The 18086-nt window shown below is 40.2% G+C and overlaps 1 protein-coding gene across 8 annotated transcripts in view; it reads right to left on the reverse strand.

The window, feature by feature from the left end:
* Positions 1-780: 780 nt before the first annotated feature.
* Positions 781-18086, reverse strand: part of slc38a4 (solute carrier family 38 member 4) — a 32222-nt gene continuing 14916 nt past the window's right edge. For 6 of the 8 annotated variants that reach the window (XM_085387311.1, XM_085387304.1, XM_085387309.1 and 3 more), the window contains 15 exons: positions 17852-17890; positions 16718-16808; positions 16080-16195; positions 14569-14642; positions 14060-14152; positions 13832-13913; positions 13666-13748; positions 13163-13221; positions 11985-12245; positions 11054-11133; positions 10110-10210; positions 9830-9954; positions 5408-5552; positions 4676-4773; positions 781-4478 (listed from right to left, as the gene is read on the reverse strand). In XM_085387311.1, coding sequence (XP_085243437.1) covers positions 4374-4478; positions 4676-4773; positions 5408-5552; positions 9830-9954; positions 10110-10210; positions 11054-11133; positions 11985-12245; positions 13163-13221; positions 13666-13748; positions 13832-13913; positions 14060-14152; positions 14569-14642; positions 16080-16195; positions 16718-16808; positions 17852-17890 — 1552 coding nt within the window. In that variant the 3' untranslated portion in view covers positions 781-4373. The remainder of the gene's footprint in view (positions 4479-4675; positions 4774-5407; positions 5553-9829; positions 9955-10109; positions 10211-11053; positions 11134-11984; positions 12246-13162; positions 13222-13665; positions 13749-13831; positions 13914-14059; positions 14153-14568; positions 14643-16079; positions 16196-16717; positions 16809-17851; positions 17891-18086) is intronic. The other 2 variants (XM_085387312.1, XM_085387310.1) reach the window with 1 other exon arrangement.

An 18086-nucleotide genomic window follows, 5' to 3' on the forward strand; every position in this document is an offset into this window, starting at 1 on the left:
CAGTGTGTGATAGATGGTAAAGTGCTTGTACTCTAAAAGCCTTTGAGTGCTATATTAAATTAGGATTATTGATTTGTTGATGTGTATAGCCATTTTAATGCTCCAGCTGGAGATGAGTTTAATTATAAACTGTTGAGTAGTTTTTTTTTTTTTTAAAGTAGTTTTATATTCATTGGCACAGGAAAATATGCAGTATCAGTGGATTTTTTTTAAAACTCTGCAAAACCTTTTAAAATGAATTGCACATCATTAGAAGTGTACAAGCATCAGTACATTCAGTCACTCCAAACCATTATGAAGTATTGTTGGTCACTGTACTACTCAAGCTCAACAGTGTTGTGGCAGATATATGAAATTTATGCATTTTTATTACTGTATTTGCAAAATGCAGGAGAAAAACTCTTTGGAGAAAGAAAAAAATGGAAAGATTATAACATTCCTCATTTTGACTCTTGGGACATTACAAGCAGGTGTTACATGTCAGCAGCAGATGCTAGGTATCCAGGAAATTGAAGATTTATTTCTATAGGCCCAATACCATCTAATTGTTATGACAGAAATATGGTTCTGGTCACTACCTTCTCAGACACAAACTAGAACCCCCCCACCCCCACCCCAGCATGTTATATAAAATCTGGAGCGACATAAGGGATTTTTCCCATATCCACATTTACAAACATTTTATAATATACTGCATTTCTATTATTACCACTTGTTCGTTTGCTTTGGATTTCTTTAAAGAACTATGATTTTAAAAGTTAAAAAATGATAAAAACATGGTTTTTATTTCACATTTTTATTGTTCATCATAATGAAACAGCATCACCGATACAAAAAAAAGGAAAAAAAAATCCCCTTTGTTTAGGTAAAATTACAAATCTGAATGTTCAATCTGATCCATAGGAACACTGTGAACAGCAGAAACATTAAGCCAGTGCTTCTACACGGCTGAGGCTCCATAGAAAAATAAGGCAGGTGGTTTTTCTACACCTTCTTTCGAAACACATTCTGGGGACTTGTCTGTTTTACAAATCCATGAGAAGACTTGTCATTTAGACCAGCACGGCATTGTACAGCTTGGCTCGATCACACAAAAAAGGAAAAGAGATATGATACGAGTCTATCCGAAAGTGAGAAGAAAAGTTCAGCCAGACTGAATACCTGAGATACTAAAGTAGGTTGAAAGAGCTTTCTGATAAAAAACTGCTGTCTCTTCTTTTTATTGGATGAGCTGCTTGAAAAGACAAAACTCATCCTGAGGAACTGAGAAAAACTCTTACATTAGTAACAGACCCAGAGGAGAGAGTGAGGCAGATTTTCAAACACCTATTATTGAATATTGATAGTGAGTACTGCACGGGTCAAGTGACCCTTTAGTCGAGAAGCTTGGTGACTTTATCAGGCTGTAAAAATATTCAAGTAATGCCTTGCAAATAAAACCTGACCAAAAACTGGGCTTTTTAAAGATGTCTATGACACCAATGCGTCACAAGCCACTGACATACATCCAGCAATGGTGTATGATTGTCCTGGTAAAGCTTTGAGCTGGTGAACGTGGAAGATTCTTATGCATAAAGATATACGCTTACAGTACATGTTAGTTTAAGTGATGGCTACACTGCATTGCACAGTGCAATAGCAAAAGAACCACTTGGTCTTGTAACAGATGACTAACGTGTCTTGTAAGAAACTTCCTGTAGTGTGGTCATAAAATACTTGTCTCGTCCTAATTTTGTTGAGTGTTAAATTACATGTTTAATATCAACACGGCTTAATCGTGGCTTTAAAATTCAACCCAGTGACGGTCAGCTAGTGACATAAACCCAGTTGCCTTATTTCTGAGACTCCTGGGAAAACCGTGTTGGGAAGTAGGCTGTTGAGTTAATGCATTGTGACGACAGGTTAATGTTAAAATATGAAAACAGATATATAGCGAACAACTTTTCTACAAATATACAAGCTTCAAATATAGGACCAAAAAAACCCAGAACAAACTACTGTCTGACAGCAAGAGAAAAAAAAGGTCTAATACATACTTAGAAACTAAAACAAACACGGATTGCAGAAGAAGTCAAGTAGAATTCATCCATCAACCCGCTCACAAGCAATGAGTGTCAGTGTACCATAAAATAAAGATTATTTACAGAGCATATACAATTGTTCAAAAAGACCATGTTTGTAGGCCAAAAACATGCACATTATATACTATTTCATTTGAAATATCTATTTGTTTTTATGTACGTAGATCCACAAAGGATCTATAAATGCTGTCCACTTTGGCTGCGTGTGACTCGCAATGGCACGGGAGAAGCGGTGAAACGGAACAAGTCTGAGGTTGTGATGCCGCCATTCACTGTTACATTTAAGGCACCTGTTTCAAAAGCCAATTACAATACCAAGAATTCAGAAGGCACAATAAAATAATGAATACGATTACCGGTTGTATATTATTCTTTTAAATTAAAAAAAACATCAAGAATTATATATATATAAAAAAATATATTGCTAGGGGATATCCAAATGTTTAGCTTTAGATGTTGAGGTAAAACATCTGGAGTTGCAACTTGGGATCTTGGTAGACACCCTTCACAACATACTTAAAAATGGCTGACACCTTTAGCATGGTCATCTAGGTATTGAAGCATTCTTTGTTAGTTATTATTTACCGCACCCTTACTTCTAAAAATTACTGCTCTTTGATATTTTGTGTGTGAAGGGAACATTTTCACTTAATTGTCAAGACTTACACGTGAAGATTGATAACAATCTCGTTTATATGCCAAGTAAAAACAAAGGAACCTGGAGACTTGTTAGCCCTCGCTAGCATATTGACTGACTAGCTAGCATGGTTTGGCGTAAAGTTAAAATTTGCCTACCACAGCCTCTAAAGCTTAATAACTGAAATATTATATTTCCTTAAATTAATTTCTATATATCCGTAAATGTTTAAGCATTGCATCACACTTTAATGGAGCGTTTCAATCCCTACAGGCCTGACAGTAAAAGGTTAACTTCCTACTTAACGTGCCTACATGAGATTGTTATCAATCTTCGCATCTAACTCATAAACTTTTACAAAGTGTCAAACAATTACTTCAAACTAAATAGCATATAATTATGCAAAAAAACAAAAACAAAGGACGTACATTCGAATAAAGTTCTTCTTGAGCATAATATGGCACGAGTTAAAATAATTGTAATATTTAGGTCAACCTATTCATATGTATCTTTTTTAGCTGATCTTTTTTAAAAATTGTCTAAAATGCATACTTATTTTTTCCCCATATAATTACTTATTTAAAAAAAAACCAATTCAATGTTTATCTCATGAGTTCTACTGTATGTGCCTTAATAATGATTCCAGCAGGTATATGTATACTGCTAGTTGGAAATGATCATCCAGCTGAATGGGAAACAGCCTTAAGAGGCCAAGTAAGATATTATATACAACAACCATTTTGTCAGTAGATACACTTAATTATGTACATTCGTATCTTGCATATTTAGATCCATCTGTGAACAGTAATACTGAAAGCACCCACTTAATCTTGTGTGCACAGCCGAAATGAAAAAAGACCAGCAAGGAAGATCCTTGTCTTTTTGGAGCTGAAAATATCTAGCATAACTCTACTAAAGAAAATTGTTTGTGCGTGCCAACTTTGGCAAAGCTTCTGGTTGTTAATACGTAACACAGCAGCAAATCGATGTTGAATTTCCCAAATAAAAAATGGAATTAAATTGCTCATCAACCGTCATTTTGAGAAGAGATGAATGCTTAATCGACCGCAGGAATTTTAGGAAATAGTAGTAATAATTATAGTAATGGCTTCTTACACAGCTACTACTGAACACAATGCTAGATATGCTCCTTTTTCCATGGATGATGGCACACTCCAAAAGACTCCTTAAAGTTCACAGAGGACTGATGGACCTACATGATCGTTCCAGCCCTTCCAGCTTCAAGTACAGGCTGCAGAGTATCTGTTCATTGTTGTTTCTTCTTAGCTGGAAAAGAATGATCATCAAGATGATGGTGACGATCTAAAGCTGTCTCGGTGGCATGTTGGCATTTTAAACCAGAGACCGGTACCCCTTGTTGTGATTCTTTCATTTGTGTCGTTTCACATCCAAAAAAAGAAAAAAGAAAAAAAAATACAAACTAAGCTAAAAGGATCCCCTCCAGTGGGACTTTCTGGGAGGATACTGAAGATGTCTTAACCCAGTGCTGCACTCATGTCTATAGCCTGAGGTTCTATAACGATTTGATGAAATGAAGGAAACCAGTGGGTACGGAAAACAAGTGATTTGCTGTGGGGCAGTCAAGGAAGTGGCTGCACTTCTAAATGGGAAACTGAAGACGGTAGAAAAGTGTTTTAATGGTGTCCCCCAGAGCCTGGGGGGTTGTGGATCCAGTCAAGAACGATAAGCGTCAAGCTGCCAATCATGAAGATGACTCCCACGACCAGGAAGATGGCTGCCTGAAGAGAGAGAGAGAGAGAGACAGAACAAGAAGGGATTCAGCTTGATGAGATACACAGAAGAAAGAAGGGGTCTGTGGAAATTTCTGGCAGATCACATTCATCTGGCCCTCAGTGGATACATGGAGAAAGCCAATACAGTGAGACAGCAGCAGAAAGCATTGTGTGTGACTGCGAGTGTGTTTCTGTACACTTACCCCAATCTTCTGTGGGGAGCGCAACGGCAGCGACTTTACCAGGCGCAGGTAAAAGGCAGCGGGTAGGATGAAGATGAGCATTGTTGCTGCAGAGGCGCCTGCAATTAAACCGAGAGGAAAACTGAATCTGCCATCAGGTGACAACAACTGAAACAAACAGCCAGACCAATCACTATGAGGAATTCTTTAAGTGACACGTTGAGTGACAGCTGTGTTTTTTAGACTTTTTAATAATTAAGGTGCATAACATAAGCTTTTAAAATACCTTTAATAAAGCATCAAGCCTCATATATTATAGGCATGCCATTAAGTATTGATTTGAGGTGCTGGTACTCAGTTACAAAGTAGTACTCTTTGGTTTGATTTAGGGATTAGTTTTGCAGAGCTGATTTTTCTTTTTTCTTTTTTTTAAACTTTGCTCGAAGTGATCGTCTTTGCTCCAACAGAACATGTGCACAGGCATCTGCTGGCAACTCTTTATTAAAAAGGGGGTGAGTAGGAAAGTGTTCTTCCTGACAATCTTAAACCTGAGAATCCTCACCAGGTAAGGATTTAACCTGACATTTTAAGCTTCTCTGTACTTCCAGCGGCTTTATCCAATTAAACAATCCCTCATCTGAAGGTGCCAATCAGGCGTGAACCGGCAAACCTCACTGACTCACTCTGGGTTCATGTGTCTTTTTGAAAGGGCAGAAATGTTGCTCTCTGTTCACACTCAGTGTCAGGACTCACCGATGAAGCCAAAGATGTCCCGGATGGTGGGGACACAGATGACCAGGACGTTGTTAAAGGCCAGGATGAAGGCGGCAATCAGCAAGTGGCGAGTCCAGCTGAACTCTCGCCCGCTGAACAGTAACGTGGTGATGGACGAACGGATCTAGGAGAAACAGTGACATAGTGGTGATGAATGTGGTGAAACAGTGTTTTCAGCTTTCTTGTAAATAGAGAAATAAACGTTTGTTTGATAAAAACAATTTATTCCAACACTAAAGTCAGTTGCTCTCTTCTTGTCTCAGTCAAAGAACCGAATCATTAACAAATATGCACGGCTGCCAGCCTGCGACTGAAGCCGATTCCTCACATTTGGCCAGTGATTGAAGTGTGTCAAGAGTTATGAACTTGTGTGTGTGTGTGAGTCAGAGAAAACCAGGAGATCCTTGAGCTACAGGCAACCTGTTAAAGCCTGAACTGGGTGAAAGGTCGCAGGTATCAGGTAAAACCTGAGGCCCCTTTAGCCCGTAAGCCTCTGGGAGAGAGGTCACAAAGAGCCCTGCTTACAGCGCCCATTCAAAACTGTTTGGGATTATCTCCCGCAGCGCAATGGAACTATGGGATTGCATCAGCCAGTGCAGAGAGGAGGGCGGGCTCAGCCCCGGGGGGGGGGGGGGGGGGGGGGAAGAGGAGGAGGAGGAGGCGTGTCTTTACGCCTTTTCTCTTTTTTTGTTGCTGCCAGCATGTGCTTTCTTCTCTGTGACAAACTAGTGGCTCACAGCACAGATAAAATGAACGATTCAAACCCAAGTTTCTCTCTTAGCCGTTTTAAAACAGCCCCTCCTCACTGCCCCAACCCATACCTTCACTTTACTCCCACCAGCGTAATTAGGACTGCTTGGAAAACTAGAGCCTGGACGCAGCATTTCACTCCAAAGCTTCAAGTTATTCAGCATCTGACTGTCATCTGGCACTATGACTCTTGGGAGTGCACCCTTTGATATCTGCGCACTCCTAACCTATCAGTATGGCCAGGCTTCGGTCAGTCCAAAACAAACCACAGATGAAGATCTAAGGTAATAAATAGGCAAGCATATGTGACTTTTTCTGAGCAAAGTTAAATGTGTGACTGACAAAACCAAGTGTGAACTGAAACTACAAGCAGCACAGTAAGGAAAGCCCCTTCTCGGATATACATATATACATATATATATATATATATGTAAAAAAAAAGTGTTGCCTCGCTGTAGAACCACTGAAGCTTTACAAACCATGACTTCTTCTCTAGGCAAAAGGCTTTAATGCAGCCAAGCAAACCTAAGAAGAATATTTGTGAACCGTGCTCTCTAGCGGTGACACCGATCCTGATGGACAACAACTGCACTGTGTGAGGCACAGACTGCCCTGCCTTCCCAGAGGTTTACATACAGAACACGCTTTGTACTTCAGCAAGAACAACATTCGGGTGTTGAGGTTGTGTAATTTCTGTCTGGGTGGTGTTTGTCCCCTCCAGCATGACACCAGTGTCATCCTTTTAACCTAAATTCAATAGAAGACCCCTCAGGCTTGTTTGCCCTCGGCTCTTTTGGAAGCGTTTCAGCACATCTGGACTGAAATAACACAACTGTTTACAGAAGCACACTTAGGAGGAGCACACTTATTAAAAAGTAAGACATTCACACGCCTGGATTAATCACCAGAAATGACCACTCATGACACATTAAATATATTTAGCTTGAGTGGCTATCTGCAAATATTCACAGTCACATGTACATTACTAAAGCAGGAGCAGAGGAAGTAAAGAGAAACCAGCTGTAGCATACAAGACTTTACATACATGTATTTAAGCCAGAGCTACAAAAGGAACATTTTTATGTTGATGATAGTAAGTTATTACTGGCTGTAAGTGTTAATCAGCTCTCTTACAGCCGTCTTTTGTGGTTTCCATCTCCTGCTGGAGCCTGAGAACTGGAGCACGTCTGACTCCACATAAAACCCTTTCATTATATCCTGAATCCTGGCAAAGCCTTATGTGATGTGGCCTCTGTAAGCATCTATCCTTCACGTGACTGCACCGCCCTCTGCATGCACACACAAACACACACACACACACACACACACACACACACACACACACACACACACACACACACACACACACACACACACACACACACACACACACACACACACACACTTTCAGGCTTGAACGTTTATCTGGACATTTATCTCCCACACATACAGTCTTGTCTCGTCTCTTATAGTCCTCTACAGGAGTCAAAGACAGCTGCAGATAAAGCTAAAGTTATTTTATTTTCCTACAAAATGAAGGTCAGGAGCATTCAAGACAAGATTCTCAAATGCCACACGGAAACTTGGCATAAGCGTTGCTGTGACTGAGCAGTTCTTTTGATCCGACGCCGTGCACGGATCTAGATCTAGCCAGTCTTCCGGCAGTGTTATGGCAACGGTGATTGTAGGAATAGTTATGGTCAGTTAATTAAAACCTCCCCAACTTTGTGTATTTTAATCAGAACGCTGTTAATCAACTTTCCCAGTCACTTCATTCACACTGTCACCAGTTAAAAGTACACCCAAGACTGACTAATGTTATGTGTCATGTCTTTACATGCAGGCATATTCAATCTAAAATCAGTTTGCAAAGCAGGATAACTAAAAGAAATCTCCTTGTAACAGCTTCAACGCTGATAAAACAGCCACGTGCACATTAGTTTTTTAACTCCAAGCCAAGGCTGCATAGCTGCCTTTTTCCTAATTCATCACAGCATCCCGTTTCAGTCTCGTGTTTCTCTGCTGCTATCAGTTTTCTATGTCCTCTGTCAAACTCTCTCTATTTCTCTTGAAGGACTCAGCTGGATATGTTTCACACAGTGACTAGACATGGATCATAAATACCCAGGATTACGTTTTTTGATATGATTTGAACATAATTTCACATATGGCCGCAATATTCAATTCAATGCAATGTATTTTATATAGTGCCAGATTTCAACAATAGTTGCCTCAGGCACTTTATATTGTAAGGTGAAGACCCTACAATAATACAATACGATAACACAATAATGCTAACAAAGTAAGTCCATTACACTGTCTTCCTCATTGACAGAGTGGGTACAGATGCATATTTCTTATCAACAAAACTACACAATTGGAGGACTGTGCGGTCCTGGCAGAGGTTTGTGTCTGTTTCTCTTCTCTAGCTCGTCTCACTGGCTCCACCTCTCTATCGCCCGGAAGGCAGCAGTTAGAGTCGGGGTTTTTCCACTGTCCACTCCGAGTCTGTAAACTTCCACTGCAGAGACTGAGGGGGCTGAAGGGATTCCCCTCTAACATAACAAAACACAACAAAGGAACTGAGGCGGAAGTGGCACTGTGCGGGCATAAGCTCCATCCATGCGTCTAAAATATAACAAAATGTGTAGGCTGTATGTAAGAGAGCACCGATGTACAGAAATGTGTCTGTATAAATGTGTGTGCGTGTGTGTGAGTGCGGTGTCGCAGTGTGTTTCCATAACATGCCATCACTTGCTGCATCATTCTCCATCAGCACTTTCCTCTGATTGAATGCTCCTGCCCCCTGGTGGCAGTCTGCTGTAACTTCAGGTATTTCCGAGAAGAATTCATGCCCCAGCTGCTCTTCTCTATATTAAACCCAGTTTAGATGTGTGTGTGTGTGTGTGTGTGTGTGTGTGCGTGAGTGCCTGGAAGCCAAAACGGGTCAGGAAACTTCCTCTGTCTAGCAGCCATTCTTGTTCTCCTCAAGTCAGATAAAGGTCAAGCTAAAATTAGTCCTTGACCATGTATGGACAGGCAAGTAAGAGGGGAAGCGTACGTGTGAATGAATGTGGCTTGTGAAGTTGTGGTGACTGGAAATCACACACATGCAGACTTTTGACTTCATGCTGAGAGAAAGAGCAACATAAACGGGTGTAAAAAAGAGTCGGGCCTCACTGCTGAAATCTTACAGTGTGTATGCCTTAATGTGATAAAAAAGTTTTGTTTTTTTAAAGAGCCTTCGTCTGTGCATTTGAGCTTTGAGGTGACGGCACAAGATGGAGCTCCAAACTGAACAGTGTGTTCTTTTTTACCAACGCCGGGAAAAAGCAGCTGTGTCCAGAAAATGACAAAAAAAAACCCCCAAAACATTCTGAATGACTGCAGTGAATACAAAACACAGTCTGTAAGCAGACTGACAGAGAGTGGCAGCAATGTTCAACATTTACAGGCGTGGTGTTTGTGCTCGTGTGCTCTGACGTAAATCAAATTAAACTGCTGCCTAAACGAGGCTCCAAATGATGAAGGCGAGTGATGAAAGAGGTTAGAAATAAGCTCTAGGCATGATATTTTACCATAAAGGCAACTTTTTCGGCTTCCAGAAGACAAGACAGAGACAGACTGTGTGTTTATGCAGGTTGTACTTACAGGGAAAAGCACGATGGGGACAGTAAGAGTGACAGCAGTGAGGACAGCCAAACGCACCAGCAGCAGCATCGTGTCAAACTTGTACACTTTAGTGAAAGTGTGCAGCAATTCTGCCTCCACGTTGTCTGTGATGCAGAGGGATAAAAGAGCAGTCCGTGAGAAATACTGAGACTGAAGAAATGGAAAAATAGGAATTCTAGCAAGACAAAAGAACGGAATGGCAGAACAAAACAAACAAAAACCAATCGTTTTTTTCTGTTGGTTAAACTGTTGCTTATACCATAAAAGGTGAGGTAGCCAAAAAGTGCCGACAGCATGTACATGATGAGCATCGCCAGGATGGACAGGTTAGAGACATTCTGCATTTTCTTCCGGCTCCGACTGTAGATGGCAAACACACAGACTTTTAGAGAGGTGACTTCACGATCGAAATATAAGGATTGGACAAAAGGGTGAACACAAAAGGAAGTGTCGAAAACAAACCACTTCCTGCAGAAGTAACACCATTATCACGCCACTTCTGCAGGAGGTGGTCTGTTAAAATTAGGTAGTGACCGACAGAACAAGATTGTAGACACAAGTGGCAGAAATGACTTTTCTCCAAAGGACTTGCCTCCCCCTTAGCGATTGGGTGCCAGTTGAGGTTGTTCGGGAAAGTGACGAGTACGCCTCCCGGACACCTCATATGTGAGGAGTTCCAGGCATTTCCTATTGGAAGGAGGCCCCTATTTCTCTCTAGTGTGTCCTCGGGAGATTATATCTCTTGACTGGCCTCAGAATGCCCTGGTGTTTCCTCGAATAAGGTGGAGGCGGTAGCTGGGAGCTAGCTCACAACTAGCACTTCCCAAATGACAGTATTACTGAAAAATGCTAATTAGAAATCCATGTTAAAGTCCCTGACAGCAGTGCACGAGGAGGTATCTGAAACCAGATGAATGTAAACAATACCAGCTCTGGCAGAGGTCCACTACTAGGAGGCATCCACTAATCCACATTAGGAGTACCCCACATAGACACCACAATTTTTGCCATGTCAGAATTACTAATCAACTTTTTTTTTTTGCTTTGAACACATCAAGAATATCGAGAACTAACTGTTTCTTCGCTTCCTCTCTCTTGGAAGACGTCATTGCAACGGGTCAGCATATGATGATTTAAATGTATGTATAAGATGTTTGATGGTTTTTCAGGATGTGATGATGTAAATGTAAGTAACATACTTACTCTTTAAGCTCGCTATAGATAGGCAGCACCTCAGGATGGCAGACGAAAGCAAAGGCCAGGATGGGAACAGTGTACGCAGTCTAAGGAAGGATGAAAAAAGTACGGAAACGAGCCATTAACATGATGTAATATATATGAGAAGTATTCTTCTACTGGGTAAAGTAGCTGTAAAACAGAAATGCCTGCTGATATAGCCTCAGGAGAAAAGAGAGGAGGGAGAGCACTAAAAAACCTTTTCCTCAGCATTTAAGACTTCTGATGCACTGGACAGTTGAACACAGCAGTGCTGCACTGCTGTCTGCTCAGGTCATAAAAACTGGTATGCATAAAAAGACACGGAATATGTTTCCTTTCTTTGTCTCCAATCAAAGCATGACATGCAGACAATACAATGACCTTTACTTCTACCAGCTGCTACTTTTGAACGGTCTCATTTTTCTACTTAAATTATGTGAAAGGTATCATCGTGAAATTTTATTTGTAAGAGCTGTTATTACACAAAGTTTGGATTTGGATTAACTCGCTTTTATGAAGTATAATGCCACATTTAAAATGTGTACCCTGATTTATGATTATATTTGCCCACAGATTAAACAAAACATTTGTCACTCAAAGGCCGAAAACACAGCACCAAAGATGTCAAACATGTCTTGGCTTGGCATACTGGTGTCTTGTCTATTCCACCCCTACAGCCCCATGATACATTGTGTACATGTTTTCAAGACTTTACCCCAGCAACAAGATTATCTTCAACTTTACTAAAGTCTTGGAGTGTCTAATTAATTGGGAACTGATCAATGGTGAATATTTGCACATGTACAATGACAAACCCAACAGTTCTCCATTTCAGAAGCTAAAACCTCTTAAAATAACAAATAAGCAATGGACTGTGAAGGCAATCAAAGGTTCTGCACCAGTACAACGAACTAACCTGTGAGTTGAAGACAAAGTATTTCGGCGTGCACATCTCCTCAACGTCTGAGTGAGGTTCAGAGTGTATTCCCGTGGAGTGCTGGGTATCGTGGCTGCCAATGATTGCTGGGGAAATGTCAGCGTGGGAGAAATCCATCTGTATAGACTTGTTTTGCAAGGCGTAGAGCCCTGGCATGTCCGAGCCATTTATGCTGAGATTGGATGAGTGGCCATGGAGGAAAGGCAGAGGGCAGGGTAGCTGGGTTTTTTTGTATATTATCTGAAAAAGATTGACATGAAGTCTGACTGTGCTCTTCAAAGTAGAATTGTCACATATTGTATGCTAACGTACTAGCTAACAGTTTTTATTACGACATCCAAAAGATACGGAGCAACATTAGCATCTCAGCAACTTAGTGATTTCAAACTCCTTTTAGCTCTTTTCTAGTTTCCTTCAACTCCATAGAAAAATAAACTGGCAACTTAGTTGCTAAATAATTGACTGAGTTCTCCAGTTAGCAGCTAAAATTATCTGTTTTTTGATGCTGCGGAGGTAGCACATGCTGGGTTTATCAAGACTGTTCACTGAAGCAGGCTCCTTTACCAAAGAAGGTGCACGTGAGGAGTGACAGTGAATCAAGAGTTTAATATTGTTAAAAAATGTCATCTTTGTAATTTGCATTTAGTGTAATTTTGTCATACTACCTAGCAAGAAAATGCCAAAAGATACCATTATAGCGTCAACCATACTGAAGGGTTAAAACAAATAATTTAAGGACGGTTGTTTTACTGCTTAGTTGAGGTGTGAGGCTGTATCTTAGGTTTTAGTTGCACCTTCTTCAAGAATAAGAAGTTGCAACTAAAATTTATTAAAACGTGGTAACAAAAAAATTATTTGACCCTTTTCCCTACCACTTTTGTTCTTTTAGGCAACAAGTTGAGTGTTGACCTGGGAAAGTAAATATGAAAAGAAAGAAAAATCTACTTCCTCCGTTAGTAGTCCTGACACTGGCAAATCGGAAATCTGAGTAACTGGCAACAGGCCGTAACACAGAAACTATTAGCTGAAAGATGCTAACATACCCCAAGTGACAAACACCTACGTACAGATGGTTTATGTTCATACTGATCTCTTGACATACAATTCTTAATCACATTATTATTAGCACATATTACGATTGCTCACACTCAACTTACCACACCTAGGAAGAAAACCATGCAAGAGAGGGAAAAACCACTGGTGTAGCCCAGGTAGCCTAAAAAAGAAACAAGAAAACAAAAAGTGAGTTCCTTTCTTACTCTGAACCTAGATAGCTGTTTTTAATGCATTTTGATGCCTTTTCTATTATATGTGTCACTCTTGCTTGTCAGCCCTATTAAAGAAACGCACCAACCAAGTGTGATCTGAGCAGAAACAAATTTAAATAGTGACAGATGCAAAAAACCCCACCATCATCATCATCAACAAATTCAGTTCTAACATAAAGAATTTATCCCGTCTGCTGCTTTATACAGCTGTCTGTATGTTTTACAGACAGCTGCAAGAACATGGAGGCACTGAGGAATTTGGCGAGACATAGCAGGAAGCGAACTTTAGAAACTTTAGTGAAACTGGAAGTCAGTCTGTGGTGGGAGCAAGTGGATAAAGTTTACAAAACATGTGAAGGAGAAAATATGACGGTTTTCACTTGTGTTCCTACCCAGATTTTTGAGGAGGGATAAAGGCAGAATGATTCCGACGGACACAAACAGCACCAGGTAATTTCCATTTAGGTACCATTCACTGCAAACACAACACAAGGTTAGACCACAAGAGATGGCACACGAACATTAGTTTGCTTCATCTTTAGAGGAGCCCATTCTCACCCAGAGTTTTCTTCTAAGTGCAGGAATGCGCGGATCACTTCTGGCAACTCATACTTCACTATAAAGAGGTAGCTGGACATCGCTGCAAGAGGACAACAAGGGCAACTTCAGGTTTCATGCAAACTACAAATACTTCTTTAGAGGTGCACATTACAGATATTATTGTAGCTCCAGTAATGCAATTAAAAACACATATGTTTCATTGAAATACACTGATTTAGGGCCTACCTCCAATGTTCTGCATGATTATTGATCCAAATGCAGCCATTTTTCCGGGCCAGCCAAATGCCCTCTCTCCAAGCTTCTCATAGATGAGGGATCCTGCCAGAACAGAGAGAGTGACTAAGGATACCAGCCTTAACTAGACAATCAGGTGTATGTTACACAGTCTCTTTTGCAATTCTTACTTAGCCCCTTCTTTGTAAAAAAAAAAAGTTATCTTTGCAATAACTACTTCATTCTCATTTCTTCAAATGCCTTTAGGTAAGGGTGTGGAGATTTCCAACGAAAGTTGGCATAACAGCAATTACTTTTTTGTGCTGTTACAATCACTTGTCCGAGCATTTTCTCATGCGTCATACTCCTCCCTGTGACCTACAGTAACCTCCCAATTAAATACTGTATATAAAATGTTATCATCTGTGGAAACATACACTTGTAATCCCTTAATCAGCAGTCATAACATTTAACGTCGTAACATTTAAAAATGTTTAAAGGTCTGAAGAGCAAATACCAACCTCCTTCCTTAGCAGTCACAAGGAGCAGGTGTACAGAGTATAAGGAGAGAATGGCTATAGCGATGAGGAGGACTCTGCGCAGCGAGAGAGAGAGAGAGGTGTAGAAGTATGAAAAACTGGTACTGTGTAACTGAGTATCTACCCCTTGCTGTTAAAAAAAACGTAATGACATTTGAAGCTGCTCTGGCTCATGTTTGTGTTCGGTGGGGGGGGATTCTGTCCTTTCAAAATGACTTTGGCATGGTTGTAGCATGACTAATGTCTGTGTCACGTAAATGCTACAAATACATCCATTGCTGCATTCTTCAACTGTGTGTCAGCAGTGAGATTATGACGGAAGAGGGACAAAGTTGTACAGCTTCCTGTAGTTATTTCACACCCCCAGCTAGTTCTCATTTTTAGGCTCTGGACTGCAGCCATGTGCGTGGACAGTGGATGACAGAGGGAGTTGCGGTGGGTACACTGGGGGCATTTAGGGGGTGTTGGATAATGGAAGTCATCCACAGTCCAATAATGCATATGCATGGGACCAGATTGGTGAGGGAACTGACCACTGAAGCTCAGATGTCCCCGTGGGGAACAGGTGCCCCCTAATCCGAGTGGTACGTGACCACAGTCTATATCTAAAAGAGTCATAAAAATCATTTTTACTTTGTCAGTGCAACAATTAATAATCAGACACTCTGATTTCCAAACAAATTAGTGACATTCCCTTCAGCCTTAGCTGTACCATAATTATCACACTATTATACCATACAAAAGATTCCAAAATGCTGAATTGTCATGGTTGTTGTGGTAACACGCGATTGTCACCTTTTCTAACAAAAAGTGAAAAGAACTTTCTGCCATCATTTGGTATAAGTTAGTTAGTACACACACTAAACACTCCACCTAGTGACGCAGCAGAAAATCTTTGTCTTTCCTGCCCAACCCATAATTCTGTCATCTTAAACTCCACTACAATAAATTCTAAGAAGACATGAATTAATCTGTGGAGAACAATGCAATGCTAACCGGTGTTTATTTTAGGTCTCTTTTCAGGACTGTAAGGAGGGGTGACACTGACAGGGAGCTCTAACAAGCTTCAGCTTATAATTGCATTAGTTATTATTAATCCATGTATTTTGTGCTGTCTCCCTCCCCTCGATCTAAACTGGTCGTGGCACATGGTTGCCCCTCTCTGAGACTGGTTCTGCCGAAGGTTTCTTTCTGTTAAAAGGGAGTTTTTACTTTCCACTGTTGCCAGGGTCTTGCACATAGGAGGTGGTCTGATTGTTGGGGGTTTCTCTGCTTTATTTTAGGGTCTTTACCTTACAATATAAAGTGCATTGAGGTTATTGTTGTTGTCATTTTGTAATTTGATAAGTAAGTTGAACTGAAATTTAATAATCTTTCAAAGTATATCCTGTGGAGCAATCATTGTTTTTGGCATTTATAACCAAATTAACACCTAATCTCTATCAAACATGTAACACAATGCACTATATATCCGGTAGTCCAAACATACTTACGTAAAGAGAATGATGCCAGTGTTTGCCATGGCAAAGGACAGGCCCAGGATGCCGCTGCCCATAATGGCGTTGCTCAAGTTGAAGACGGACATGCCGAATGAGGCGTGGCCAGGATGCTGCCCAAAGTCAAAAGAAAAGACAAGAGCTTTTTAAGGTAAAACTACCTTCAATTGAGTGATGAACTATTGATATTTACTACATGAATCATTAATGTTAGCATCATATGCGCCCTGTTTTAGAAAAAGAAAGAGCTAAACATTTGGCATAGTAAGCCACCTACAGACAGATAGAAGCTTTAGGAGACAAGCTGCAGTTCTTCTGCACTATTCTTATGGTTTTGACCTCACTCTCCTACAGCATCTCATAACTGCTAACAACTTAGAGACTGTGGTCTGCCATGTGGTCTAATTTAAAATAATGAGCAGTGAACTGAACACATGAAAAATTGATGTAGAACAGTAAGTGCGTCTGTGTGTATAATTAATACTTTTCATTTACTTGAATTATGAAGACAGGATGATGAATTGTTGACATGTGCATATGCATTATATGGTGAGTAAAACCAAATATAAAAATAATATAACAGATTATATTGGGAGTCAAAAGGAGATACATAGTTGATGTGACTAAATCCTTACATATTCTTCTTCATATGTCTTCTTCTTTGGTATACCGTTTGACAGAAACCTGTGGCTCTCTCCATCGTCATTATCATCCCCATTAAATTGGCTGTCAACATTGAGAAAGATACACGTTAGGACAAACACAGTGAGAGGTTCACTTCAAATGTGTATCAACTTTCAGTGCTATATTTTATGATGTAACCGCCTGTCATCAAATGCAGTCTTTGTGCGTAAGTGCAAGCGTGAGTGCAAGCAATAAGATGCTCAACTGTTTATATGGTTATACCGATCTACACTGCTCTCAACCCAGAGACTTCCTCTGAAGTAGAACCAAGTTCAAATGAGTGATGAAATATGTAGATTTTCTTTTGCAAATTATTAGTGTTAGCATTCAGTGTACCTTGACTTGACAATGTGCAGGAAACAAAAAGACATTGGTGCCACTTATAAAAGATTTGTTAGACACAAGAAAAACAATCTACCAACACATAGTCCTCCATCCAGGACTATGGTCATCCATAAACTGACTGTGAAAAAGATATACATTAGCACATGCAGTCTCTGTATCAACTTTATGTGCTACAATTTACTGTTAACTACCTAAATCTGTAGCCGTAGTCTTTACGTTTAAGTGCGAGTATAAATGCAAGCAACAGAAAAGAAGCTGGACTGGTTATGCTGGTTATCTGACGACATTTGTGTGTGTCAGGGTTTTAAATGTAAACGTAAAAATTGTAACTGCACCTCTTTACACCTATGCCTTTCTTCATTTGTTCTTAAAAACGCATCAACTCTAACAACTCAGTTTTTTTTTAAAAAACTAGCTACCCGCTGTGGCAAGGGAGCAGCAGAAAGTAGCTAGCTGGACTGAAACACCTTCCCAATTCAATAACCACCAGTGTGCCTCACCCTGATAAACACATTATTTACATGCAATTAATCTGCCGCCTTAAAGCCAAAAGATAGACATGCCAAATGAGGAGTAACTTCGCAAGTGCAAGCACAAGTGCAGGGAGCAGAAAAGGTACTGGACTATCTATGTTGGTTATTTGTCATGAATCTGAACCTTCTGTAAAAGATTTGTCAGACACAAGGAAAAATCCACCCTCCCATAGTCCTGTGCTAGTTTTATAAAGTTCTTATTATCACCTTTGTCCTTCTCCGTCTTCATTATCATCCATAAATTGACTGTGAGGATTGAGAAAGATATATATTAGCACATGCAAACACAGCTAATGGTTAATGTCACATATGAATCAACTTTCTGCCCCACAATTTGCTTTTAACCACTTGCCATCAGCTGTAGTCTTTATGTTAAAATGCAAGTGTCAGTGGAAGCAACAGAAAAGAAGTTGGACACCAACCTATGCCCAGAAAGAAAAGA

This window comes from Rhamphochromis longiceps, linkage group LG17, assembly GCF_057381845.1.
Source record: "Rhamphochromis longiceps isolate RC_006_pf linkage group LG17, R_longiceps_female_GT1.1, whole genome shotgun sequence".
Taxonomy (NCBI): Eukaryota; Metazoa; Chordata; class Actinopteri; order Cichliformes; family Cichlidae; genus Rhamphochromis; species Rhamphochromis longiceps.